Source organism: Pezoporus flaviventris, unplaced genomic scaffold (genome assembly GCF_033815535.1).
Source record: "Pezoporus flaviventris isolate CSIRO_AGI_PZ_B2104156 unplaced genomic scaffold, CSIRO_AGI_Pfla_v1 ptg000003l, whole genome shotgun sequence".
Taxonomy (NCBI): domain Eukaryota; kingdom Metazoa; phylum Chordata; class Aves; order Psittaciformes; family Psittacidae; genus Pezoporus; species Pezoporus flaviventris.
Genome location: NW_026892551.1, coordinates 7,603,001 through 7,629,965, shown reverse-complemented (window position 1 = coordinate 7,629,965; position 26,965 = coordinate 7,603,001). Strand labels below are relative to the sequence as shown.

The 26,965-nt window shown below is 39.6% G+C and overlaps 1 protein-coding gene across 1 annotated transcript in view; it reads left to right on the top strand.

Annotated features, from left to right (window-relative positions):
* Nucleotides 1-12: 12 nt before the first annotated feature.
* NDFIP2 (Nedd4 family interacting protein 2) overlaps nucleotides 13-26,965 on the top strand; it is a 47,534-nt gene continuing 20,581 nt past the window's right edge. Inside the window, exons 1-3 of the mRNA XM_061445235.1 lie at nucleotides 13-186; nucleotides 19,056-19,215; nucleotides 20,680-20,807. Of these exons, the coding sequence (XP_061301219.1) occupies nucleotides 151-186; nucleotides 19,056-19,215; nucleotides 20,680-20,807 (324 nt within the window). The 5' untranslated portion in view covers nucleotides 13-150. The remainder of the gene's footprint in view (nucleotides 187-19,055; nucleotides 19,216-20,679; nucleotides 20,808-26,965) is intronic.

The window sequence follows — 26,965 nt, the reverse complement described above, 5'->3', positions numbered from 1 at the left end:
GCAGCGGGGCGGGGCGGGGCAGGGTCGGGCCGGGCCGGGGCGGTGGCAGCTCCGGTGGAGCGGGCGGGGGAGGGGCCGAGGAACGCGACGGGCCGCGGGGTCGGTGGGAGCAGCTGCGGTCGTGACGGTGCGTGTCGGCGGGCGGAGAGGATGGATCATCACCAGCCCGCCAGCCGTTACCAAGTGGTGAGTGCGGTGTCCCTGGCAAGGCCCCGCTGGCCTTCCCCCGCCTCCTCGGGTCGGGCTGGGGAGGGTGGCACGGGAGAGGGAGATCGGAGTGGCCTTCCGCCACCCCCCGGTTCCTCGCTCTTAGGCGTGGGGCTTTCTCGGGGACCCTTGGCGCTTCTCCAGCGACGCCCCAGCCCGAGAACGGCCCAGTCCCCTCCTCGGGCGGCGGGGCGCTGACAGCCGGGCCTTGCCCGGGTGGCGCGGCCCTGGTGGCCTTTCCTCTCCACCGTCCTCCCGAGGCTCCCGGCCTCTGAGGGGGCGTCGGGCCAGCCCCGGCCCCGCCGCGGGCCTGCGCGAGAAACTGGCTTCTCCCGCTCTCTCCCCCTTCTTGTGGCTGCCCCTCGGCGGGTAGTCCCGGTCTGGGGGCGGTGGGTTTTGCCCCGACGGTGTCGGGGGAGCGGCGGGCCTCTGGGGAAGCGCAGCCCGAGCAGGACAACGGGTCGCGTTTGCCCCCCTGCGCAGCCGGGGAAGGGCAGGGTTCGCTCTGCCGGTGAGCCAGTGTTTGCCTGCGAGCCGAGCGGCGGTTCTGCTCTGAGACCTGGTTACTCTTCATAGCTCCTGGGTGCCTGGCACAGGGACAGAGGGCGATGCGTGTACGTATGTTGTTATCTTTAAGCCGGTGTGTGTTTGTGTACACAAACACGTGTACACTGATTTACTTTAGGTTAAGTGGAGGGGCTGTGAAATGCAGGAGACTGGCCTTCAGTAACCCGCTTTGTGCGTGTATATGCACACGCACAGACACGAGTCTTGCTGTAAAGAACAGTCCTCAGTGCTTTGCAGTCCATTGCGTCCAATTTCAATGTCTGTGATTTCCTTCCTGAATTTTGGTACAGTAATAATTATTTAGGATGCAAAGGTTGTCCTCCTGCCCGAATTGAGTGTATTGCTTGTTTCTAACAGCCATTGATTTGACTTTGGTTATTTTAATCTTACAGTCATTAACTTAATGTCAGTTATACTCAAAATATGTAAGCTTTTTTGATTACTGGTCACAAAAAATGACTTGGGTGCAGTCAGACTCCTTAGAGGTTTCAGTTTTATACTTCAGTCCCTTGTGCTTCGTGGCTTTGCTGTGTGCGTAAGGGTGTACAGTAGATGTCTGAAATCTCTGCTGATGTCTGTAATTCAGATTGCTACTACAGTCTTCTGCTAAATCCTGAAGTTTTTATCTTGCTTACATTTTTACAGCTTGACTGGGGAAGCTGTCCATGGAAGTAATCACATTTACTTCTATGCGTGTATAGAGCTAAATACTGTTTTTTATATTCAGATTTTTCCTAGGTTATGATCTAAAAAAATACAAAAAAGTAAACCCCTTGTAATGGGTTTGGAATATTTATTTTGATAGCATTACAGTGTGGTAAATCTTTGTGCTTTTGCATGATGATACACTGAGACTGTTGTGTAGCTGATGAGCACCCTACAGCTTCTCAGGCGTGACGTATGATTTGAGCATAGTAGTCAGTCTCCAAGTGTTTTATGGGTCAGTGCTTTTCAGCATGGTACTCTTCCTGCACCATGCTGCCATGACTAGGAATCAGCAGAAGTCCTGAAGTCACTTCTCCTCCTTTGCAGCGGAGAATGATAAATGCTGGCAGAGCCTTTTCTTAAGAGCTTACAAATGCTATCTTCCCTGAGGCCTGAAGTAACCTGCGTATGGCTTAGAAGGCCTTAAGACTATATACTATTACACTTCAGGCAGATACAAGGGAAATTTTAATTACGTTACCCAAAGGAGTAGGAAAAAAAGATGGTAAGATGAAGCAAATAAATAACTTGCCTGTGTACTGTTTTTATGTTACATTTCATTTGGGACATCTAGCGGTGGTGCTGGTGCCCAGTTTGGGTACATGCTTTTTGGTGTGGCCTTCCAAAAGGGTTTATCTTCGTATTTTAAGATAGAAGTTGGCCTAGTCAGTTGCCTGTGAATGTTAAACTTTGTGGTCAATTTGTGTCACTGGATTTTGTTACAGAAGTGTTCTCTAAAGGCTTAGTAATTACACTATGTTAATTTCCATTGAATTTGTTTTAAATCACAGTGAAAGTGCTGTCTTAGCCTCTGATTTACTCCAGAGTTTAAAATACCATATTACTGATTCCTGTTCCATAGGAAAGAGTATGGTGTTTAATCTTCTGTCATAGCTGGCTTGCAGACATTGAGATTTTTGTGAAGTTACTGACTTTGTGTGTTGGGTCAGAGAATGGAAGGAGTAAGGCAATTGCAGATATAGTTGATTAGCACCTGATTATTCAAGTGTGTGATATTAAGTGTTATGATGTATTTGTTTCCATAATGGCTGTGATAGGTAGTAAGTAATAGGTTATTGCAGATTTTTATGGAAGTGTCCTAATTTTTAAGGACAAAATATAGAAGAAAAATAGGACTTAATGTGGTTAATACTGGTGTTGTTAATGGTCCACCCCCCTAGTGCTAAGTTTACAAAATCTGGGTGCTGTTATGCTCACTGTGTGTCTTTTTTTTGGTTGTTTTCTCATTAATGATAACAAATGCCTTTCCCTCTCCATCACCACCCCCCCACCCACCCCTTCCCCTGCAGTTTTGCCTTTACTTCCCATTGGTCTGTTTTACTCTATTCAGGGCAAGTCCTCTTCTAAATGGAATTATAGGCAATAGTATGTTATTATCAAAAGAATTACTTACTGACTTGCATATCTGTTCCTGGCAGTGACAGTAGCACTTCAGCAGGGTTGAAGAGCCATCTCACTGCTCCTCTTTTTATTTGTGGTTTCTTCAAGCAACTGAAATTGAAAGACTTTTCAGAACAGCAGGCAATTTAGCTTTGAGCTTTAGCACAACTAGCCAGTTTTATGGCTTCTTATGAAACAGAAAATGTCTATAATCATAAAGCTAACGCTCAGCTTCTCTTGGGTTTTATCTCTGTCAGAAATAGCTCTAAAGCTTTGTTCTGCATCTTACTCTTCCTTGCGTGCCTGTGATTTATTTAAAGAGCAGTATAAAAGTGTTGAAACCAGGCAACTGTTGGGGGGCTGGTACTTGGGACTGCAGCAAAGTGTGAGCAGAGAGCAGGCGGTACATCAGCATTAGGTAACTGCCTGCCACGGGTGCGTGTGATCTGTACTGCTTTCCGCGCCTCCTTCCTCGTCCTCTCTTCATAAGGCAAAAAACCCCAGCTAATTGTTGGGTAAGAATTTGTCATGCTTCCCTGAAGGAATATGACATCACAAGTAAATTAGCCAGCCTTTGTTCTCTTGCTTTACTTCCCTTTTTTTTTTTGCCCTTAGTCACTTACATGCTGCAGTCCTGTTGGTAAACATGTCTTAAATTTTACATTTGTTCCAGGTGTAGTCAGTTCAGTTGTGTCATTTCCTTATTGTATTTTTTTTCTTCCCCTGTTCTGCTTTTTGGGTAAGGGAGCTGAGGCGTGAACTTTAGAAAAATTCACATAAAAATTCTTCAGTGCTCGTTCCTCTTATTCTTTTTAGCTTCCAGCTTTTTGTCATCTGACCTTCATTTGTGCATTATTATCTTGTCTAAAATGTCTGCTCCTAGTCCACTTTGTTTGCAGAAATAGTGTTTTAAATCATGCTTTGTGAATCTATACTGGGAACAAAAAAAAAAAAACGCAGCTGTTTTCTGCAGTGCATAAAACTTGGTAAGCAACCAAGTATTAGAAGTCAAGATTGCCTTTTTTTTTTTTTTCTTCTGTGAAATGTGATTTTCCAGTTAACTGAGTCACGAGGAAAGGCTTCACGTGCATATGAGTGATTTAGACACAGAAATCACATTGAATGCTGCAGGATTTACATGCTGAACTGCTTAAGAATTATAGTTAACTTGCTGCTCCTCCCAGATTTTCCTGATTAAAGATTTGGGTTATCAGTGTGGGGTCAGGTAGGCATCATTCTTTGATTTACAGGGTGGTCAGAGCTAGGTAGGTAAGTGATAGAATGGGTAGGTAGCAAACTGGGACAGATGAAGCTGAAGACAGCAGTCCACACAGATGTCAATTTAGCTGTCACTGAACTTGCCATGCTAGTGTAGCAGCTGGTTTTGGTGTGATTTGTAAGTGATGTGTGATGTGCAGTCTTGTGTAAACATAACTTGTGTTGCTGGGATTGAGAGGTGAAAATTGGCACTGTAAACACTTTATTCCAGTCAATTTGCCTGCATGCTGTGTGTTGTGAATAGTTTTACAATTAAAAAAGGCTTAATTTTCCGTATCTCTGAACTCCGTTGTCATTGACTCTTTACTCTCGCAGTGTTACCTGGTTAGAAACCTTCATCGATGTCAAGTTGCCTTTGTAGGTCTCAAAAACATGAACGTCAGCCTACACAGGAAACGTGCACAAAGGACAATCTCTTCCTCCTTCTTTCTTTTCATGGGACTGACCTTAATAGTGATTGGCAAATAAAATAAATACTGTTTATTGTACACCCTTGATATAAGAGCCCCATAGAAAATATCTACCAGATTTTATATAGTAATTATTGTCTTTGGAGAACTCTTATGTAATCTGTGTTACTAAACAGATCGAGCTAGCATACATTAGGGAAATTCTGTCGCTTTACACAGATGCAGTGGTGATGCTGTAACTGGAAGATAAAATCAGCATCTAGGGGACTATGTTTATAATGCTGAAAAGTACTGTGTAAAGATGCATGAAGTGATAAGTGTTCCTGTTGCCTGTTTGTAACATTGCACTGATATATCTAGTGATATGAAGTTCTTAATTGTTGAAGATAAAATTTCTTTGTGCACTGACTTTTTGCATGTGAAACACCTAGCACAGGCCTTTATTAGTTTAGAAGGGCAAATGAGGGTCTTCTGAAATGAGGTAAATGATGCTTTAAAATAACAGGCTCTCTTTGCAGCTTAATTGATTTCTTTTAATCTAACGATAAGCATTTAAAATTTTGTGTTTCTGTAACATTTTCATCTGTGACAAATTTTTCTATTAAACATAGTGGATTTACTCTTGCCAGAGTAGCTTTACTAGTTTTATAAATGCTTTTCCCTATTTTTTATGAAGAATCTTGCCACAAATGAGGAAGACAGATTATAAATGTTGAGGTATGTTTGCATATACAGTAGTAATGCAGTTAGTGCTTAAAAGCTGGTATATTTTACTTTCTTTTTTTTTCACTTTTTAGTTAAGTTTCAAAGCACTTTCACATTTTATGCAAACGAAGAAATAAACCTCAAATCTCTTTTTATGTGTCTCCTAAGTCAGCGTGATCAGATACTATCCTTTCTGTCTATTCCAGTCCATTGTAAATTGCTCATTTAACTTCATGTATTGCCATCACTGTCTCAGTTTTGGATCTGTTTTGGGGGGCCATAGATATAACACCCAGATCTGCAACTGATTTACAGGGAGAAATGCTGGCTCACTAGTATCAGATGAGTAACAGCAGCTGCATAAGCTTTCCGGTTCTCTATGCGGGCACACGTTGTGACATGTGGGCAGTTTTTTTAGGTGTGGGCACAGAGGGACCTGAGATAGTTTACACACAAACTGGTTACGTAGGGCACCAGTTCTACCATTCTGAACAAGATAAAATGAGTAGTGAAACCCAGCAAAATGTACCTGTGTTGCTGCACTTGGGTATTTCTCCAAATGTCTTGGTAAGACAAAATTTAAGGTTGACTCTTTGTGAAGGTATTGCAGGAGGACAGGGTAGGAACAGGACTGTCTTTTCTGGTGGCAGCAGGCTGTTGTTGTGGTTGAGCCTATCTTGTGAAACTGGGATTTTTAGGCTCTCAGAAAGAGGCGCAAAACCAGATGAAAGAGTTACCTGATGTATGCAGTAGCACTAACTCGTAAAAGGACAGCTTCAGGCTGTGGCACGCATACATGCCACACCTAGTAAGTCTTCTAATCCTATTAAAAAGGGCTGAAGTTTAGTAACAGGAATAAAATACCTTCAAATAGCAGGGTTCTTAGCAGAAGTCATCTGTGATGTGGCCAAGCTAGATGTGGCTTTCATGCTACTTGGAAAAAAAGAGAAATTCTGAGCACTTAGCTTGTTCGTATCTGAAAATTGTGGTAGGAACCACTTTAGGATAACCTCAGAAATGAAGTCTGTGTTAATACGAAATGTTAGTAGCAGTCTTACTGATGGGGAAAATAAGGTACTTTTGACAAAATGACTGATTATAGGCTTATTTTGAAACTTGCTTCCCAGTGACAGTGTTGACAAAACAAGGAAGATGTGACAACTGGTAATGTCATCTCACCTAACACTGTGAGACCTCAGTGCTCAGTTTACAGTTGTAGATTTGAATGTTGTGTTGAGTTTCATAGCCTCAAACCTCCTTCTGTACTTCATGTGCATCAGCTGCCTTGGAAAGGGGAATGAACAAATGGATGTGTACCAGTACACCTACACTAGGTAAACCCTTTTCAGACAGAGAAGAAAAATAATGCTGAGAAATTATGGTTAAGAAAGCAATGAAAAAATTGGCAGGTTGTTAGGTTGGAGAGGCACTGCCAACTCTTCCTACTGAAACTGAGCTATTGCACAGCCAAGGCTGTGGGCTTGAGCTGCCTCAGGCTTAGGTCTCCCACTTCCTGGACAAGTACTGTCATAGCTACCTGGTTTTAGTAAAATGGGCACCCCTTTGGCCAGCTGTGTTTTTAGTGAAAACGATTAACTTCTGTTTTGTGCTGAAGTAGTTTCAGACTTGCAAAGCCAGGGCTCGCAGTACATGTCAGGATGTGGATGCGTTGCAGCTTTGAGTTTTACAGTGAAAGCGGAAAGTACATTTCCATTTTAACATTTAACTGTTTATTCCACTTAAGCATAATTTCCATTATCGCAGGCTAAGATTAGCCCAAAACTGATATAGTCTAATTTATTGCTTGTTCACTCTGTAGCCAAAATATTAGATACCGAGTCACTCCTCAGCCCCGTGTCAGGCTGTGCCTCTGACTGTGCTTGGAACAGACAGAATGATTTAGAAAACAATCCTCCAAACTTTGGGTGGTAGACATGAAAAAATCTGGTCAATAACATGTGTATTACTTTATTTCTGTTTGTAATCCCATTTTTCTGTTTATTGAGTTACTGATCAAGGTGCTTGGCTGAGATTCGTCACCTTCCTTCTTGTAAAATGTGGCTTTCTAGTAAGAAAAAAAAAAAAGGAAAAAAAAATCCTCCCACCTATTGTATGGTAACTTAACATATTCACAACCGTAGTTTGTCCATTTTAGCCTTGAATAATATTTTACCTTTAGATAGTAATTCTATTAATGTTGACTCATTGTGGGAGGGGTAAGAATCATGTCCTTGCTAAAGATGTATATTTGAATTATTGAATGTGGTTTTTGCTTTTCCCTGATTAATCTGAAAAGATCATTGAATCCTAGAACAGTTTGGTTTGAAGGGACCTTAAAGATCATCTGGTTGCAATCCCCAGTGTTGTGTTCGGGCAGCCTTGAGGAAATATTGATAAAAGGATGCTGACAGTATCACTTATCTGCTTATTGCAGAAAATAAGATGGGTCTTCTTTGTGTGTTGTTTGTTTGCGGGTTTTGGGTTGTTTTTGTGTGAAGTAGCGCAAGCTCATGTTTAAGCATTGCTTTGGTAATGGTTAGTGTAGTTAACACTTACCATCTTTGAGGAGTGAGTGATGCCTATGGTAAAGCATGAGACAACTGGGACAAACAGTCCTGATTGGTACTGAGGCCAGTTGCCCATTTTGATCACAGTACTTTGAATCAATTGTCATATTTTGTAATTTAAGGGAAACAGTACTTAAGGTATTTTTAAGGCATGTACTGAAGCATTAAGGCTCTTAATTGAAACTCTGGACTTGCGGTCATAAAATTGACTTCCATCAAATGTGTAGAATATATTATTAGGAAAAAGACTTGCACAAGCCTAAAGAACTGTTCCAAATTCTAGAGTGAGAATGCATAATTTGAACAAATGAGCTGAAGCTATGCAGTGCTGGGCCTCAGCTGATGGTGAGTGGTGTGGCCCATGTTCCTTTCTCATGTAAGTCAATTCGTGCTTCTGCTTGTGTTTTTAAATACTCCCTATGGTTTAGAGGTAGCGCTGGTGGGTCACTTTGTGCACTGTTCCAAAGAGGTGACCTTCCTGGACTGCTGCTTTTTCTGTTTTGGTTTTGTTTAGCTACCTGCTGGAAAGTGCCTTCTTCCAAAAGTGTGCATCATCTGTCTAGCAACTGAGAGGTTCAGAGGGTTGTCCTTTGGGCCACATATTTTGTAGGTTTGCTTTAAAATACTTAGTTGGCAGTCTTTAACAATAGGCTTGGAAAAAGTTGATACTATCTGTTGAGACATACACATACATTCTTTAAAGAAAGGGCCCTTAATGTTCATTGCTGTTGCGCGAGTTGTATTTGTCTTTGCAACTAAACTTTGTTAAAGCTGTGAGTCCCATAGTGGAAGGAAGAGAAAGAAGGCAAATCAAAATGAGAATTCTTTCCAGCAGAGCCTGTTCTTCTGCTTGTGATGCACAGTAAGTGTGTTCAGCTGGTGTTGTGTATGTGTGTGGGTTTTTTAAGCCTTTGAAATTTCTGTCTGTGCTATCTCTGTAAATTGAAGAGCTTGAGTACTCTGTTTCCAGCTATGAAGAAAATGAGTTATGCTGAGAAAGTCAGGCATGATTGACCTACTAATAAGAGTGTATTTGCTCTTATTGATTAATAATATCTACTGATTTATTTAATGTTTCATCTTGGGCTCCTCTGTACTGTGAAGTAGGAAACTGTTCTTGAGTAGCTTTATTCACAGACACAAGCAATAAAGCTTCGTGTTGTCAACAAAGTTGAGATATTTGAAGTTTTTCTTGGAGTTTTCCTGCAGAATTTTTAAGGACATTTACTTACATCTGACACGGGAGGCACAAACTCGAGTCCTTTTCTATCTGCTTCTCTCAAGTCAGGGACTTAAGGTGAAAACTGTATGTTGCTTCTGCAGTTCAGTTTCCGTGATATTTCTCCAGGAAGAAACTCATTTTTTTTTCTGTATCCCTCCCCCTGTAAAATGAATTTGCTATTTTTAGCATCCTCCTGCATTGTCTTTGTTAGGGAGTTCTGTGCATGAGCCCTCCTGCTGTACTTGGGCCTTTAAGTGAAACATGCATAATGTATTTAGAGAAATATTCAGCCCTTCCAATCAACATTGAATTTTTCAGCCCAGATCAGTGTAGACTGAAATGGAAGCTGGAACTGACTGTTGAATATTGAGTTGCTCTTTTCCATTTCCTAATTTTACAGGTTTTCCTATCCTCCTATTTTTAAAGTTTACATGTTTTGCATGTTCTGTGCAACTTTAGAGTGACTGGGGTCTATGTTCTGTGCTGATTCTCTAAATCTGCTGGTAAGTAAAGACATGATCTTTTGACTTGAAGTTCTTGGAGCTGTCACTGGTGGTTAGCTGAAGCTGTTGGTTAGTGGCAGCTGCCAAGCAAATCCTGATGAAACATTATCTGTCCTCAGGAAGATAGTGAGAATGGACATGAAGCATCACAGTATGAAACCTGGGACCTGCCTGCATTTTGGGCACTATATGCAGTTTTGGCCTCTTACAGGAGGAGCTACAGAAGGTAAAGAGAAGCAGACTTCCAAAAAATGATGTCTCAAATATGTGGTGGGTGTTGGATGTGATCATCATTTACAGAGTTACCAAGCAGTGGATAAAGCAGTTGTGGAGCTGTTCACCAAATTGTGCAATATTAAAACTGGAGAGTGCTTAGTGAAGCTTGGTTTAAGTAACGGAAAAGAAAGTACACAAGGGGAAGCTAACATATGTGGTTTGTTAATACACAAGATCATTGAGGCAGATAGTACTAGCAGATTCAGGAACACAAATTGAAGCACATCAGATTTGTAATAGATACAAATGGGGTCGGTAGAGATGTACACTTTACCGGTCATAACAGCTGTGAATATCAGGGGAGTCTGGGGAAAATAGATGGGAAATACGTGACTGAGGCTCATGTGCTGTCCATGTACCTCCTGATGGAGACAGAACACTTCCATAGACGACTGCTGGTCTCAGTAATGTACTTTCTTTTTATTAATGGATCTCTCACTTCTAAGCAGAAAGCATTCAAGGATTCAGAAAATTTGTACTTTGTTTACAGAATTTACACAAGTTCCTCAACCTGTTCTCAAGTTACCATTTGACAAACAGAAGGCTACATGGTATAGGGTAATCTTTTGAGTAATTTCTGCATTCTAGAGTAGGTCAGGGTTGCAGTACCTCATTGTGTACAAGCTTTAAAGTAAGCTTTTACTAGCTCTTTCTCTAGAAATATTTTTTTATACTCATGCTTGAAGATTTGAAAAATACTGGTCTCGGACATAGTCTTTATTAGTATTTATAGACATAGCTTTTTTTTTGTTGACAAATTTCATGATTAATTCCTATAGCAATGTAATAGGAAAAACTCTTGGAAACTATGCCAGGTTCATAATTTTACAGTAAATATGAAGACTCTTTTTGGATCATGTCAGAATTCCAGTATTCAGCATTATTTCTGAATAACTTAGTAATAAGAAAAAGAAAATCCAATAGGTTAAAGATCCGTAGTTGAAGAAAACTGACTGGAGTGATTTATGAAGCACATGTAAAACGCTGTCACTTGCTATGGATCGTTTATGTATGAGGAGCCTCACTTTGGCAGAAGGGCTGTTCTACCGCAACATAGAAATTTGCCTCCAGAGGTTGTGGGTTTCCATAGTACCTAATCCTTATTTAGCAGACACTTGGTATTTCTACACAGCTGTGGAATGGCAGCAGCCTACTTTTGTTCTGCTTTCCTGCTTCTAGTGCAGCTTTAACACCTTTGACCTTCTAACATACTGACTACTCTTGAAAACTTTGTGCAGAGATGCATTAAGAAAAAAAACCCAACCCACTCCTGTGTCATGAAGGGCTAATGCTAGATCTCGGTACATTATAGCTGATGCTTGCCAAGTGATGGGATGGTGGGGAAAAAAATGATGTGGATCTTGTCTATACAGTCAGGAATTCTGATCAAATTTGATTGCATAGTTTTAAATACATGAAAGCAAAAAGTATCAGTTGCTAGACATTTGTGGTTTACTGGAATGTACTTCAGTGCTTTATAAGGTTGATTACTTAGATCTTCAGTAGAGTATTTATTAATCTTGAGGATGATGTTTCTCTGGAGTGTTGCGGCTGTGGCCAGGACTGTTTTGGGAGAGAGTGCATTTGGTGAAAATAGCTGCCTTCCTACTAGCTGATCTGCACGGACTTGTGGTAGGTTGGTTTTACAGCAGACATCTGAAGAAAAAGGCTTGATGATTTTGTAAACTACCTTAGTGACAGAGCATAAGAACTGATAGGAGAAAGCTAGTAAGTTAAAATACAGTGTGGTTTGAGGGTTTTGTTTGTGTATTTGTTTGGATTTTTTTTTTTTTTTTGTTCCCCTCAAGAATTCTTTTATTTTACAAAATTGTGAAATACTTCTTTCAAAGGCCGTTGTGGAGATGTGTTTTTCCTGATAAACAAGAAAATTAAAACAATTACTTTGCATAAGGATTTATTTATCTCTTCTGTTCTTGTAAATCTTGCTTGAGAGTAACTTCAGATTATTGATTCTGATTATTCAGTGCCTACTAGTGACCTAAATTAGGGGTGATTGATTTTAGCACTTGAATGGTGTTTATAGGTTAATGGTATGGGCATTAGGGGGTTTTCTAAAAACAAAATGTAGTAATCCATAGCCTGAGCTGTTTAGACTATGAAGTCTCATTCAGAAACAATAGAGAGGGGTAAACAGAGGTCAAAGCTGACACTAACATGAAGTGTTTTTATATCGGGTGCAGAATTAAATTTTATTTCCAGATTTCCTTATGTTTTTTCCCTTGAAAATCCCAAGATTACTCTTTTGCTATTTACAGATGAATAAACCTATTTTTAGCCTACTAAATCTGGACAAATGCAAAATGTGGTTACAAAACAAGCATTTAATACACAGCTTGTATTTGTTCAGTTGATTTTTTTTTTTTTTTTAATGTAGGTAGAGAATTCTGCTTTCAAGTCTCAATCTCAAGCCTTGTTTGTAGGGAACAGTTTAGTACAGGTGTACAAATCGCTACCAATTGGCAGGTATAAAAGGCCTTTGAATTTTTCAGCAGATAAAAATATTGGATGTGACACAGAGGGGTGAGAAGCTTCCTGAAAGCTTAATTAATGTGATGGCAATTTTCTTTTTAACCTACTGTTGGTTACACCTGTGGTACTTACAACACCAGAATTTCTGTGGAATAAATACCCCTGTACCAGTATGGAAGGTGTCATGGATCTGCTGCAGAAATGTTAGAATGCTTTTTGTGCGCTACACTGGCAGTTTTGAGATGAGTCTGTCTTCAGTCCCTCTGGCACTGGAAGCTGCAGTAAGTAGGTGTCGTGGTTTAAACCCAGTCAGGTAACTTGTTCACTCACTCCCAGTGAGTGGTGCCAAGCTGACAACAATCAAGGTCCGTGTTCGTCTCCCCCCCCCTCCCTGCACCGGGGCTCTCCCCTTCCCCGCTCCCGGAGGAACGGGGAGGAGGATCGAGAGAGTGCAACTCCTACGGGTTGAGACAAGAACAGTCCAGCAACAAATCACCACCGCTACTATCAGCTAAAACAATGATAAGGGAAAGGTTTCCTTGTACGGAAACCTTTCTTTCACAGCTGCCAAGAGCCTCCTCCAAAGGCTGAGGGACTTTTTCTCTCTTGCAATTGCTTTGTCAATTCCCCCTTCTCTAGCAAGTGATCCCAGCTGCTTGGCTTCTGTACCTTCTAGTTCGTGACCATCGGCCCCATTGTCCCAGCATCGGAGTAACCAGGTGATGATGTGCTCCCCTGGTTGACGGGTAAAATCTTTTCGCATATTCCGCAGCTCGGTTGAGGTCCGAGGTCGAGAAGTTACCTCTTCTTCTTCTTCTTCGTCATGTGAGGATGACTCCTGATCAGATTCTGGACCGGGTGGTGAATTCATTGGTTCTTCATCTCGCTTCACCCTTTTTGCCTCCTTTTTGCTTGTTCTCTTGCGTACAGGGGCAACCGATATTGGTACGAATTGGTCCTCTGGTTTGGCTGCAGTGATTATCACTGTGGTTTGAGTAGCGACTGTACTTGTTGCTGGGGGTGGTGTAGCTACCGTGCTTGGAGCTGGGGTAACCGCGCTGTCTGTTGCAGTTGAAGTTTGAGCAGCTGCTGTACTTGCCACTGGGGTAGCTGCGCAGTTCATTGCAGCCAAAGTTTGAGTAGCGACTGTCGCTTTGCCCTCAAATCCGCCGACATTCTTTTCCTTTTGAAGGTGCTGGATAGTGTTGAACAAGGCCCTGTAAGCATAGGCCAAGCCCCAGCACGTTGCCGTGATTTGTCCATCTCTGGTATGGCCAGAATGACCACACACCTCATTTAAGTGTTTTACTAATTCTTCTGGATTTTGCAGTTGTTCGGTAGTGAAATTCCAAAATACTGGGGGGGCCCACTGACCTAGATACTTGCCCATACTATCCCACACACCCTGCCACTCATGGCTGTCCAGCCTCTGGGAAAATCTCTCGGTCCTCCTACATCGTCGTTTGACCCCAGACAAGACCCAAACCTGAATCTGCTTAACTCTTGAAATCAGTAGTGGGCAAAACACACTCTGTATGCGTGTTAGCATGGTGATTCCCATCACCATCAGCAAACAAGTCTCAAGAGCATTAAAAGGCCATTTAAAAAATTCGAAACTCTCAAATGTAAATGGTCTGGGGGGACGACTAGGAGGGTAAAAGGATGTCTCCTTCACAGGTTGAGCACCTGAGAAGGAGAAAAAAGATGTGTAATTGCTAAGCACCTCCATCATATACCTCCCAAAGTATAAAGGTGGTGACCACACTGGGAACATAAGCCAGATCAGTTTCATGATCAATGATTCTATTGTATTACAAGTCATTACCATAAAGTACAATGGGATAAAAACCTTAGCCCAAGCCCCACACTTGAAAAACACTAATACAGCCAATACCGGATGGACGTAAGATATGGTATACTGAAACTGTGAGATCAAGAGGAAAAACCTTGAGAGCCAATAAATCAGCATTGTGACGAGTGACTATCAATCCAGTCAGATCTGTTCTTATCTCAACCCCTCGTGCCCCACGTTGGGCGCCAAAAAAAGAACTGTCGTGGTTTAAACCCAGTCAGGTAACTTGTTCACTCACTCCCAGTGAGTGGTGCCAAGCTGACAACAATCAAGGTCCGTGTTCGTCTCCCCCCCCCTCCCTGCACCGGGGCTCTCCCCTTCCCCGCTCCCGGAGGAACGGGGAGGAGGATCGAGAGAGTGCAACTCCTACGGGTTGAGACAAGAACAGTCCAGCAACAAATCACCACCGCTACTATCAGCTAAAACAATGATAAGGGAAAATAACAAGGGAAGAGAATACGATACCACCGGCCAAGAAAACGAGTTCCACCCGGAAGCTCCTATCCTTCCGGGTAACTCCCAGTTACCCCCCACCCCGGGCATGACGTGCTGTGGTATGGAATACCTCCCCGGCTAGCCCGGGTCAGGCGCCCCGTCTCTGCTTCCTCACAGCTTCCCCTCCTCCCTGGCAGAGCATGAGCCTCACAGAGTCCTTGGTCAGGGTAAACATCACTTAGCAACAACCGAAAACATCGGCTTCACCAACGCTGTTCTCAAAACTAGAAGTCAAAACACAGCACTGCACCAGCTAACACAAAGGAAAAAACATGACTGCTACTGCTGAACCCAGGACAGTAGGTATTTTGGTTGACCTTTTGGCATAGTCTGAAAAACTGACTGTAGAAGACCAAAGTGGTAACTTCTACAAAGTAAGATGATGAACCTCTGTTGCTCAGAGCATTGCTTTTTGCGGAGGGAGTGTATCAACTGACTGGTTTGCATAGAAAGGTTAAACTTTCATGATCTGCATAGTTGTCTCCTCACTTTTACGCAAGGCAGGATATTAAGTCCAACTACAGAGTTTCTGTGCATTGTATTTGTTTAATGTTGTTTGGAAGAACCCATGAACTGATCGGCATGAGGTCAAAACTGGAGGAGCCAAACTTCTTGAGAAAAGTAATATCATTGCAAAGGCTGGATAGGAGGACACTTTACTTATAATTTACATGAAGCCCCGGGCAGGACTGTCACTACTAAAACGTACATAAAAGCTTATGTAAAAGTCAGGCATCATCAAGGTGAACTAGTAATTAAGGTATAAAAGAAAACACAAAAAGAAAGCTGGCTAGTTGTTTGGAGTTTTTTTCCCCATGTGGCAGTATCTTCTGCATAATTTTATGTTTCACTTAAATAAATTATATAAATAGCATGAAAATAGTGTATGTTTATAAAGAAAGCCTTTTAAAATGCTTTCAGTGTGCTGTTGAAGTTAATTATATTCCAGTGATTTTATAATGTATTGATTTGTGTGAATCATGAAATGGGAAAAGAGCAGCTTTTGAAATGTTCATAAAATGAGGTAACACAAATAGTACTGTTTGTGTTACATTATAACTACAGCGTGTGCTGCCTTAATGCACTTTATATCAGAAAAAGTTGTTTTAGCCTTGTATATGTATGGGGCAGGTGACGTAAGACTTATGCCATTCTCCCCTGATTTTTTTTTTTTTACTTTATTGGCATATTTCAGTAACTTGCCTTTATTGCCACTCTTGAACATTTAGGTCAGACAAAATTACTATCTGCAGGTAAATGAAAAATGTGAAGTAGAGAAAGAAATTGTCTGCTCAGTTTAAGTTTTCATTTTGAAAAGCTGAAACAGTAAAAGCATCTGCATCAGTCCCCTCAGCAAAGGCTTCTGTACTAAGGCCTTTCCTGTGGTTCATGTTCTTTGTGTGGTACCAGCTGGTTTAAGGCATTGCATCAGATTACTTTGGAAATAATTGCACAAACAAAATAACAGACTTAAGGAAATAAATTGCAGGAGGAGGTGCAGTACTTCTTTAAAGAAATTATTAATAATTTATTTCTTATATATATATATAAGAATAAAGGTAGCTGTATTCTCCATAATATTTTGATGCCAAAAGGTCTGACATTATTTTAACTTCTGGAATGGAAGTGAATCCTTGTTTTATGGAGCTTTTCCTTGGAAAGAAACTGAAGATAATATAGGGTGGAAATCATATAAAGGAAACGAATATTTCTTTCCTTTACTGTATGCTCTTTAGTAGTTACCATGATGAGATTTTGAGTCATTGGTGGCAGAGGGCCATCTTCCTTGATTGAACTTTGAATTTTAAGTGTCCAAACATAGATGTATCTTGAATATGAGCATCATGACTTTTGAGCCTGAATGTGCTGTAGTTTGCGGGCTGTGAAAGCCGGAACCAAAATGTATAAACAGTTTAAGTGTACTCTGTTAATGAAATGTTCCTTTTTTTTTTTTAATTGTAAAGCTCCATATAGTCAGCCAGATACCCTGAGTGCAGAGTAAGATGTGAAGGCAGAAGATGTCTTTGTGTCCTGCTATTAAAATGTGAGGGTGGGTCAGGGAAAGGCACTAACTTACAGTTGTTTCAAGTTTAATAGGTCCTGGCAGTTGTTTTGACTGTAATCTGGGCAAAAGCATCTGTATTACTTGCTGCTGTGTAATGGTTCATTGGGGGCTGGAAGGATAAACTGCGAATTCTTGTTAGTCCTTTAATTTAAAAAGTGGGCAAAATAGTAAGTGGGGGGGGGGGGGAAATTTTAACATTAAAAACATTAAAAATATAGAAATAGTATCTTAAGTGCTGTTTCAGGTAACATTTATGTATATAGCATAAGTAATTCCTTGAAACAGACGTTTTCTCTTTTGAGTGTTTTTAGCTTGGTTTCTATGGCAGTGAAGCCTGTGCAGAGTGTCAGTCTGCTTCTTCCCCTGTCTCTAAAAATAACTTCTAAATTTACCAGCCAGTATAAGCCAAAATTAAATGGGAAGGGGGAGGCTCAAAGGTAGTTGGATTCCTGCTGGTTTACAGCAAACTGGTGACTGCTCAGAGGAAAGTCAGTGCCCTGTGAAGACAAGGCCGAGTTGTGATAAGACAAAAGGATGTAACCACTGCTGTCTGCCTTGCTGGCACAGGCACAATTTCCAGTTTTCCGGGCAAGTTTTGCTGTGGTTGTGGGGTTTTGTTGTTTTGGTTTGGACCTTTAGGAGAGAACAGGGCACTTGAGTGAGAACTGTTAAGCTGGTGTATATTAATGGAACTACCTGTGTGTTAATTCCAACTGTAAACAATAAAGCTGCTTAATCCATTTCTTGTGATCTTTACAATGGGATATTCTGTAAGAAGCCACATTTTTAACTTGCTGCGTTAGGATAACCTTGATGCCTTTCAGAATTTTCAAAAGGTCTGTACAGTAAAAGACAGGATTGAAGTGGAGGGCAGAAGGAGAGGAAGAATGGAGTTAACAGACAGAAATCCACTAACTAGGCTTTACTTCCCATACTCACAGACCAGATCACTGTGGTGGGTTTGCCAAAGCAACCCACACATCCGAAATGAGGGTGGGTTTACCAGCCATTAGTGTACAAGTACAGCAGCAATGTTCTGCTGTCTCTTTGCTACTCAGTTGACCGTTTTATTTGAAAGTGGTTTGATTTTGGCCATATCCATTGCAATGCTAGATATTTTCTTGTGTGTGATTGTACTTAATTTAGAACCATAACATTGATAGCTCTGAAGTTGTTTTTCTGACCTGCTCAACCTTTCTAGTGTTTTGTATTTTCACTTGCTTTCTGTGTCCCTAAATATATTAGGTTATTTTGAAGTGGTTTTGTGTTCTTTGGTCTTAACTGCTCTAAATGGCTATACGTATTTCTCGTGTCACTATTTCTTCTGGAAATTGATTAGCCGTTGCATGACCTGATTGCTCAGTACCCAGAACTCCTCAATAGCCCCTATCAGTTCCACTGAAGGTGACATCTTCTTAATAATGTATGTGTGTGCATTGTGCTTCTGCGTATATATATGCTTACGTATGTGTATGCATATATGCGTAGTTTAGAGATAAACCCTTTAATCTTTAAACTGTAGCTCTTTGAATACTGTGCTTGGAGGGAGTCCTGAAAAAGACAAAAAATTCTTTAGCAAGTAGCTTTATTACTCAGTCTAATTTGACACACTTAAAGAGGAGAGTGTCGTAGAAGCCATATAAAAATTACATAAAGTTGTCCTATTGCTAACTTCTTTTGAAGCATTTTCTGTTTTCTTGTACTGTCTTTTTAGTTTTCCTGACTACTATTTCAATGTTTTCTATGCATGTAATTGTTGCTGTTATCCTTAATATTTTGTTATTCATTTTGCTTTAAAGGTTCTTGATAAAACTTCTTGTGGCAAATGCGTAACAGGAGTCTTTTCTTTTTTCTCCATTTATTCACTGCTTCCTTTGTCATGAGGTTGTGCCTTTTCTTTGGGGTGTTGGAGACTTAACAGCAGGCAACATCAATACACATTTTATGAACATATTTTAGAAAAAAATGCAGGGGTGTTAAAATACTAACATAATAGAAAGTATTTTATAGGCAGCATTTTTTCCATGTAGTAAACGTTAAGCCCCCCAAATTTTGAAGACACTGAAATCACTGGTGAGAAGATATTTAGTTGGGGGTGGAAGTGGGAAGGGAGGTGGGAAAGTTAAGATAATCTTAAGTTGTTTACTTAAAGGGATTTAACTGGGCTACTTAAAGTAGTCACCTGCTGTTTTGTAAATGTTTGTTTTTTGAAGAGTAAGCTTCTCCCCTTTTGAAGATGTTTCTGCACATACTGGGTTGTCATGGAAAGTATTCCCTGAATATGTCTGAAATTTGTGTGTTTTTCTTCTAAGCTCCACAATGAGGATGACCCCCCAGAGCCTTCAGCAGCTGAGCAGCCCTCCACGTCTACAACAGAGACTGTGCAGACACCCCAGACAGCAGCCTTATCTGAAGCAGATACTTCCCCTCCACCGTACTGTAGCATAGCTGTAGAAGCAGCTGCAACCTCAGGTATTTTTTTACATAGCAGCTTGTCAGGGAGGAGTGTGTATGAATCAGAGCTTGGTTCAAAGTGGTGTGATGCTGCGGTATGGTTTTTGGTGGGGTGTTTTCTTTTTTTCCCTATATTCACACAGTTGCAGCAAAAAGCTCTGCTTTCATGCACAGTCCTTTGTCTGGTTATTTCAAAAGAAGCACACTACTAAATTACGGTGATTGTTCCAAATTAGTAGGCTAAATGGATGTTCATTAATTAATGTAATAGGTTTTATTTAAGTCTGCGAGTAGTTCAGTTCCACATTTAATCTACATCTTTGATTAGTGGTCCATTATTAGACCTCAGTAGCAATTACCAGCAAACCCCCAAACCAGCAAAGCACTGAATTGTCAAAACTCAAACTTTCTAAGTGCGTGCCATCGGTTGTTGAAAATATTGCAATGAAAAGATTCATTTTGCTTTAAAGGTTCTTGATAAAACTTCTTGTGGAAAATGAGTAACAGGAGTTTTTCTCCATTTATTCACCGCTTCCTTTGTCATGAGGTTGAGACTTTACAGCACGCAACATCAAAGTCCCTGTTCAGGAAAATTGCTTAAATTTGCCTCTCCCATGTGCCAGATAAATATTTTAGAAGTAATCGTCAACGTAATTTTTTTCATGTTGATGAAAGAAGCAATTTCCTACCCCTGTTCTTTGAGACAGTGTTTGCAACTTTAAAGCATAGCTATGCAGAACTATTTCTATATATAATGTTCTTGTGTTGGTGTGCTGACAAATCTTTTACGAAATGACCTCTGCTGACATATCTTTATCATGTAAGCAGTCTTGTTACAGACTACTGCTAGTTGTAGGAGAAAGCTCAAGGTGTATTTTAAATAGTTTTTATATTTTGTTAATAATTCTATTCTCTGTGATGATGTTCTCCTATTTCAATATATAAGAATGAATTCTGTGGTCCATTTTGATAAAAGGAGCTTTTCTAAAAGAGTGTGGTGAAATTGAAATCTTGGAAAAACTGGTTTTTCACAGAACTGGAGTTACTAACAAAGCCATTTTTATACAGCATGATTATTACTGGACTTAAGTAACTAGTTGATGTTGACAATTGAAAGCATTTTCTAGGATATTTCTGTGCATGTCTTTTATATGATTTGGTAAAAAGCCGTCAGTTGGAATGCCTAGGGATGTAACTCAGATAATATGAATTCTTTTTTCCATAAATTTGTTGGCTCCTTCCAGCATCTAGGTTAAGGTTTCTGCCTTAACCTAGCAACTAAAAGCACCATAAAACCATTCACTATTTTATTTCATTAAAATTTGTTTTTTTTTTTTTTAATTTACAGTAACTTGAAATACAAATCTCAATTTCAGCCTCTGTTGAAAAATTTGTTAAAGCTCAGTAATTATGGGCATATAAAATTTAATATTCTTGACATCTTTCTGGCTTAAAAATGCATTACTTCTTTATTTTGAACAGAAACACACAATGAATTTTATCCTGTACCACCTCCATACAGTGTAGCTACCTCTCTTCCTACTTACGATGAAGCAGAGAAGGCCAAAGCTGCAGCAATGGCTGCTGCTGCAGCAGAAGTTGCCCAGCGAGTAAGTGATAAAGTTCTGCTTTATTTCAGTTTTGTGAAACGTTAGGCTAATCTATTTCTAACAAATAACCTATTTATTAAAATAATAGTTGGCTGGTGATTTAAATGTTTTGGATGCTTAAGTTTTGTATAGATAGTGCAAATTAGTTGTAAAGTGTTATGAAAAGTGTATAGTTTCACTCCTTTCTGAAGCATACCTGGTGTCTAAACAGCTTTAAAAGCCAATTTTTTCCCTCGTTTTAATAGTTTGTCCAGTATTTCGTCATCTTTTAAGTAGTCATTGCTAATGTTACTTTGTTGACTTATTGCTCATATTTCGGGTTTCAGATGTTAAAAAAAAAAAAAAGCCAAAAACTAAACAAACAAAAACAAAAAAATCCCTCCACAAACCAAAACCACCCTGAATTAGAAAGGAAGGAGAAGTATAACAGTCTGGGAGGGGCAAAGCCCCAGATAATGTAGATCTTCTTAAAAGGATCCATAAAGGCATTGACACTGAAGTTCAGAGAAATGTTCCAAGTACTTAAAAAAACCAACACCCTCCCCCCCACATGCTATGAATTACACTAAACACTAAATTAAGTAATAGGTATATATTCAGTGTTTATAGTTTTATAAGAATGAACATTATAAAGAATACAGTTTTCAAAATAGGAAATCGATATTGCAGTTAGTGGCAAACATTAGCTTTGTAGGCAAAGTTCTTCCCTTTTTTCTCCCAAGTTTTGGAATGTGGAAATCCTGCTGTTTGGTAGTACTGGATATAATGTACTACACCCAAATTAGGCATCCAGTGCTTTCACTAAAATTCTCCACCTTGAGATCAAATGTGACTGCATTTGAGATGCATTTAAAATCTTATTGATTACAGTGTGCTTGTGACTGTGGAAAAAAATTCTGCTCACTCAGTGGGAGGCTGTTCCTTCCTTGGCTGCTGTGCAGTAATCACAGTGCCCAGCAGTCACTGTAAGGTATGCACAGCTAAAGTTAAATTGGATTTGTGTATCATCGTCAGTGAAGGCAAATGTGTTTACTGAATGCAGTAGGGAACCAGAGACATTTAAATGGTTACTTGCCAAGTTTCTGCTATGAGGTGATGATATCCAAATGTAACCTTTTAACTGTTTTAATAGGAGCATGGGTTCTGTGTAGTCTGTCTTTACTGCTTATCATATAAAAAACTCTGCTGAAATGCTGGTCTGAATGGAACATTTAACCTGAAATGATAAACCTTGAAACTTACTTGGAACATAGCAACCTAAACCTTAACTTCAAGGGCACCATTACCAGTCCTGTGATGCTTCAGACAGGTCATGTGCAACTCCCTCGCAAGATTCTTGTTGCTTTAAACTTTGTGCATCTAGAACCCTATGAGATGGAAGTCTCAGACATGCAAGCAGTCTTCCTTGACCTGAATTTTGTGGGGAAAACCAAAATCAAGGACAATTTGAAAAAAAAACAAAACAAACCAAAAAAGGACAGTAACTCTGAACCTCTACAGTTTGTGTTGTGGGACGACAATCTGGGTTTGGTTGTGCAAGAAGGCAACTGGCTCAAAGTGAATGCAGAGGTCAGAGAGGATGGGTGTAAGTCAAAATAAGAAAAGACAAAGGTGAACGGAGAGCAATGTTATGAAGGGAGTGCATAGAGATTTAAATGGGAAGCGGGAGAGAGGGGACTGCGACTGGTGGAGAAAGAAACCCAAGTGGGGACAAAATGGGTTACTTGCTGGGAAACTGGTATGTGAGAAAAGAGATTTAGGGAAGGAGGGGAATGTGGAGTTAAGAGAGTTGAATATGGTGACAAAGTGAGAAATAAACTTTTTTATGATCTGCTTTTCCAAAACGTGGTAGAACTTGACATCCAAGTGCTAGGTGCTGACACCACAGGGATTTTGCTCACTTGAGAAAAATCAGTAGGAACACACCATCATTCCCCCAAAGCAGAGGTTGGCTAAGAAGTTACAGACTTACGGCAGTACTAAGTTAGTATCAAAAGTCCACTCAGTGTACCAAACAGCCACATCCGGCTGGCAGCTAAAGATCTCAAGTTTGAGAGAGTTTCTGCTCAGTTTGCTTCTGTGCATTTTTTTTTTTGTTGTTGTTGTTGCTGTTGTTTTTTGTGTTGTTTTTTTTTAAGCGCATGGATGCACACACAGAAATTGTAGTAAAGAAATAGAATTGTAGTTAAGGTTGCAAAGCTGAGATTTGGGAAAAAAGAAACGCTGAAGTTGAGTTCCAGTTTCATAAATTATATTAAAATTATGTGCCAACATAGTTTTAATTAATGCCATTTTAATTACCGTACTACATGATGCTGCCATAAAATCTCTGCCTTATTTAATTCCTCTGATGGAGGAATCCACTAGGGTGGATTAAGGCTGTGTATAATAAGACTGTCTTCATCTGGCAGATGACTGGATTAAAAAAAGGGTCATATTATGGTTAGAGTGGTGTTTTGCCATCTTGAGCAGAAGAATTTTGATCCTTAGCTCTGAATACCTGTGGAGGAGCAGTTAAGTGACTTAAACTTTGCCCTACTGGTATGCAGTTGATTGTTTTCTCACTTTCATTGTCATGAAGATCACAAGCAGTGACAGCTGCAGGCAGTATCTGACTTGTATGTTATCTACATTGCAAAACATAAAGTTTATAATATTTTGAGTTTTTATTTTCAGCCTCTTGAAACCATTGCTCTTAAGAATGTGAACTCTGCTGTGCTTACCTCTTCACTACAATAATGTGAACAGCTGGAAAAGGTTAATTGTCCTTATGTTACCTTGAGTAATACATGAAGCTGATAATTGTTTCATGGTATAATCCAAAGTGTGCAGTAAAGAAGGCAAAAACCTCATTGAGCAAAAGAGAGGAAAATGATATAAAAAGGCAGATGTTTAATAAACAGCATTCTTTTTTTTTTTTCCTCTTGGATCAAGTAGGGATCTTAAAAAGCATCAATGTGATCATATTAAAGATATCTCTTCATCATAAGCCCTATATTACAGATTTTATGAACAATCTAAACTTAACATTTACCAAAACTTCTAGTACTTGTTTTTGTAGTTCTTTGTGTAGCTTGTCTTACAAGAATAGATTGTATATAAGCATTTATTTCAAATGCTCCCAGATAGCTCGGTGCATCAAAGAAATTGTAGCAGTCTTATGTCATCAGTTAGTTACCTTGGCTTTCGGTGTTTTCCTTCAAATTCTCAAGGTCAATTATGAAAGGTCAGTTAACATGGGCAAAAGTATTGCTAACAGTTAAAGGACTTGTTTGTATGTTTCAATGGATGGCTTTTACTTAATGCTTTTCAGTTGCATTTGTCTTATGTTTCTCTGTTTTTACATGCTTAGCACGCCCAGTTTAGGGAGTCTAGGAGTCTGTTTGATTCCTCAGTCGTCCAGAGGTATGGTATAGTTCTCTCTAGTTTAGACTTAACTATGAATTTTTCTGCTGGCAAACAAATGCTTCTGGGTTTCATTGTGCCTTTCCCCCACCACTATTAAATCTATATTGTTTTGTATGCTGAATGGGGTTTATTGAGTAATTTGACCCTTTCCTCACAAGTTTTTCTCTGTAAATCCACTCCATTGAAAAGAGTTATGTCAGTCTAGTTATCCCAGGGGTTCCTGAAAACTTGGGTTCTTTACTTAATTAAAAATAGTTTTGTCTCACTGTACACCATGCTAGGTTTCAATTTGAAAGAAGTTAAAAAGCATTTGAGGGAAAAGAGAGTCCTCTTTTTTTCAGAATACTACAGGGAGAGCACTATAGTTTCAGAAGAGTTAATAGGTGTAACTTCAGGAGATGATGTGTATCATTTGATGTTCTTTTCCTTAGAGCAGTTACTCTGTGTGACATGCCATTTATGTTGATAATGTATTTTCATGTTTCGATCTTTCTCTGGTCATAGAAACAGCAAGTTTTCTTTTTATACAGATCTCAGCATATTTAGCAAATAAGAAATACTGTCTATGATCCTTAACCTGGCTAAATTTGTCAAAAATCAATATGTACTGAAACAATATCATGTATTTTATGAATTTGTGTTTTGTTATATGACATTCTTCTAATTAAAAAGAAATATAAAGATATAATTATTCTTATTGATAAAAATATCCCTAATAAAATTATTACTATGGAATTACACTTAGTTCTGAGCATCAGCAGAGAGGGCAGTCATTCTTCACTGTCTATTTTCCTCTATGAATGGTGGCAAACAGTTATGTTTTGAAGAAAGACTGGGGCAGTTGACACCAGCTAGATCATATGAGAGCACTGTGAAAGACAGGCAATATTAGAGGCGCTTGAGCAGTGGCCAGTTAGTGTCTTCAATCTACAAGGACTGATCATAAAACTATATAATACTAAATCATATAGATAGAGGTTGAACGGGATTTAAGCACAGGAAACAATTTATGATACTTTTCATATGCCAGTTTTTGGAGACAGTAAATAGAACTCAGTTTAATACAATTTCCTTTTGACGTGGACTGTGATAAATAACAACTTGCTCACACTTACTACACTAGTGCCTACTTGCAAATGTCTGCTCTCATGTCTGTGGGATGTACATTGACCTGTATTCCTCACATGTGTGAGCCTTAAAGAAACCTGTGCATATAGAGAAACCTGCTAAACTTGTTACTGTAGTTAAGCAAAATTTTCTGAAGCAACATTTTGCATAGAGCATAGTTCACTAATTGGTTTTGAAATGCCAGTATGAACAGTTCAGTAGTTAGCAATTAAAAAAAAAATCCAAAAATAATTTTAAATGGAGTTATGGGTTTTCACAGACCTTCTGAAGTTGAAATTCAGTATTTTTTTGTTGTTGTCCTGACTTGAAAAAGGAATGTTTGTGACGTATTTTAGAGATAAGCACATTAAAATGCAGCTTTTTGTTTAATGCATATTCAGCTCCCCCTTTTCTTCTGCCCCCTCTTCCTGCACCCCGGCTTGTAGCTGCAGCAGCGTTTGATTAAATAAACTAATGCTTTCATAGTGACTTAAGATGACCGTTTTGGGAGATCTGGAATTATGTGGAGTTGAATTATAGCCCCTCAAGATTGTTGTTCAGCTAGCTTTTTGTGCTTTCCTTGGAATTGTGTATGTTAATAGCAGTATTTTTAAAGTAAGTTATCCAGTACAGAGTCTTGGCTAATTAGTCTGAAGTAAAAGCACAGCTGGAATTTCACGGCATGTTACAAAGTTGGCTGCCTTGAGTTGGTATAGCTCGTTCTAGCATAATTGCTATACCCTGGTAAATTATTTTGCTGTGTTGACAAAGGTGAACATGTCAGTTATATGACAGAGCTTTAGATCACTGTGACTGTTTAATGCCCATTTAGTTACGAGCTTAATATACAGGGCGTCTCTGCCCATGGCAGGGGGGTTGAAGCTAGGTGATCTTACGGTTCTTTCCAACCATAACCATTCTATGATTCTATGATAACATTTGCCATAGTGACTAAATAATGTGTTAAAATCAGAATTACATCATTTCAGTAGTAATTGTTTGTGATGGGTAAAATAACTAGATAAATCTCACGTGAACTGATTTCCCTTGATTTGATTTTTATTAATATGACATTTCTTCTCTTAATTCTCATACATTATGATTTATTGGAGAAAAACGGGAAAAGAATGTTACTCAGGAATGTTACTCAAGGTTTGTTTTGTTGTTTTTTGGGTTTCTTTTTTAAAGACCAGATTACTGCTGCTACTGACAGTATTACTTAATTTGTATCGTCCTACATTGTTTTGATGTTCTTCATTTAAGCATAAAGATGGCGTGTTTCACTGGTTTTACAGTTTCCATCAAGCTCTCTTTAGTAGGTGCTGTCATTATGAAAACCTTTACATTTGCCAGTTTGCAGTTGCAGCAATCTATAGTTATGCATGTAACTGCATACCTAAGATCTGCCAAGTTCTTTTGAAAAAACAAGTACTGAGAAGGATAAACCCCTCATACTGTCAGTATTTTAAGATCTAGTATTTTGACATGATGGGTGAAATCTCTGGATCGTTTTGGCTGACATCTTTGTTTGCTTTTGTTTGACCTTAACTCAAAAAGCGCACTGTACTTTAGAAGACTTTTAAATGCTTTCAATCTTTTCGCGCCCTCTAGTGTCCCTAGCGGTTTTCTTTTTTTTTGCCTTT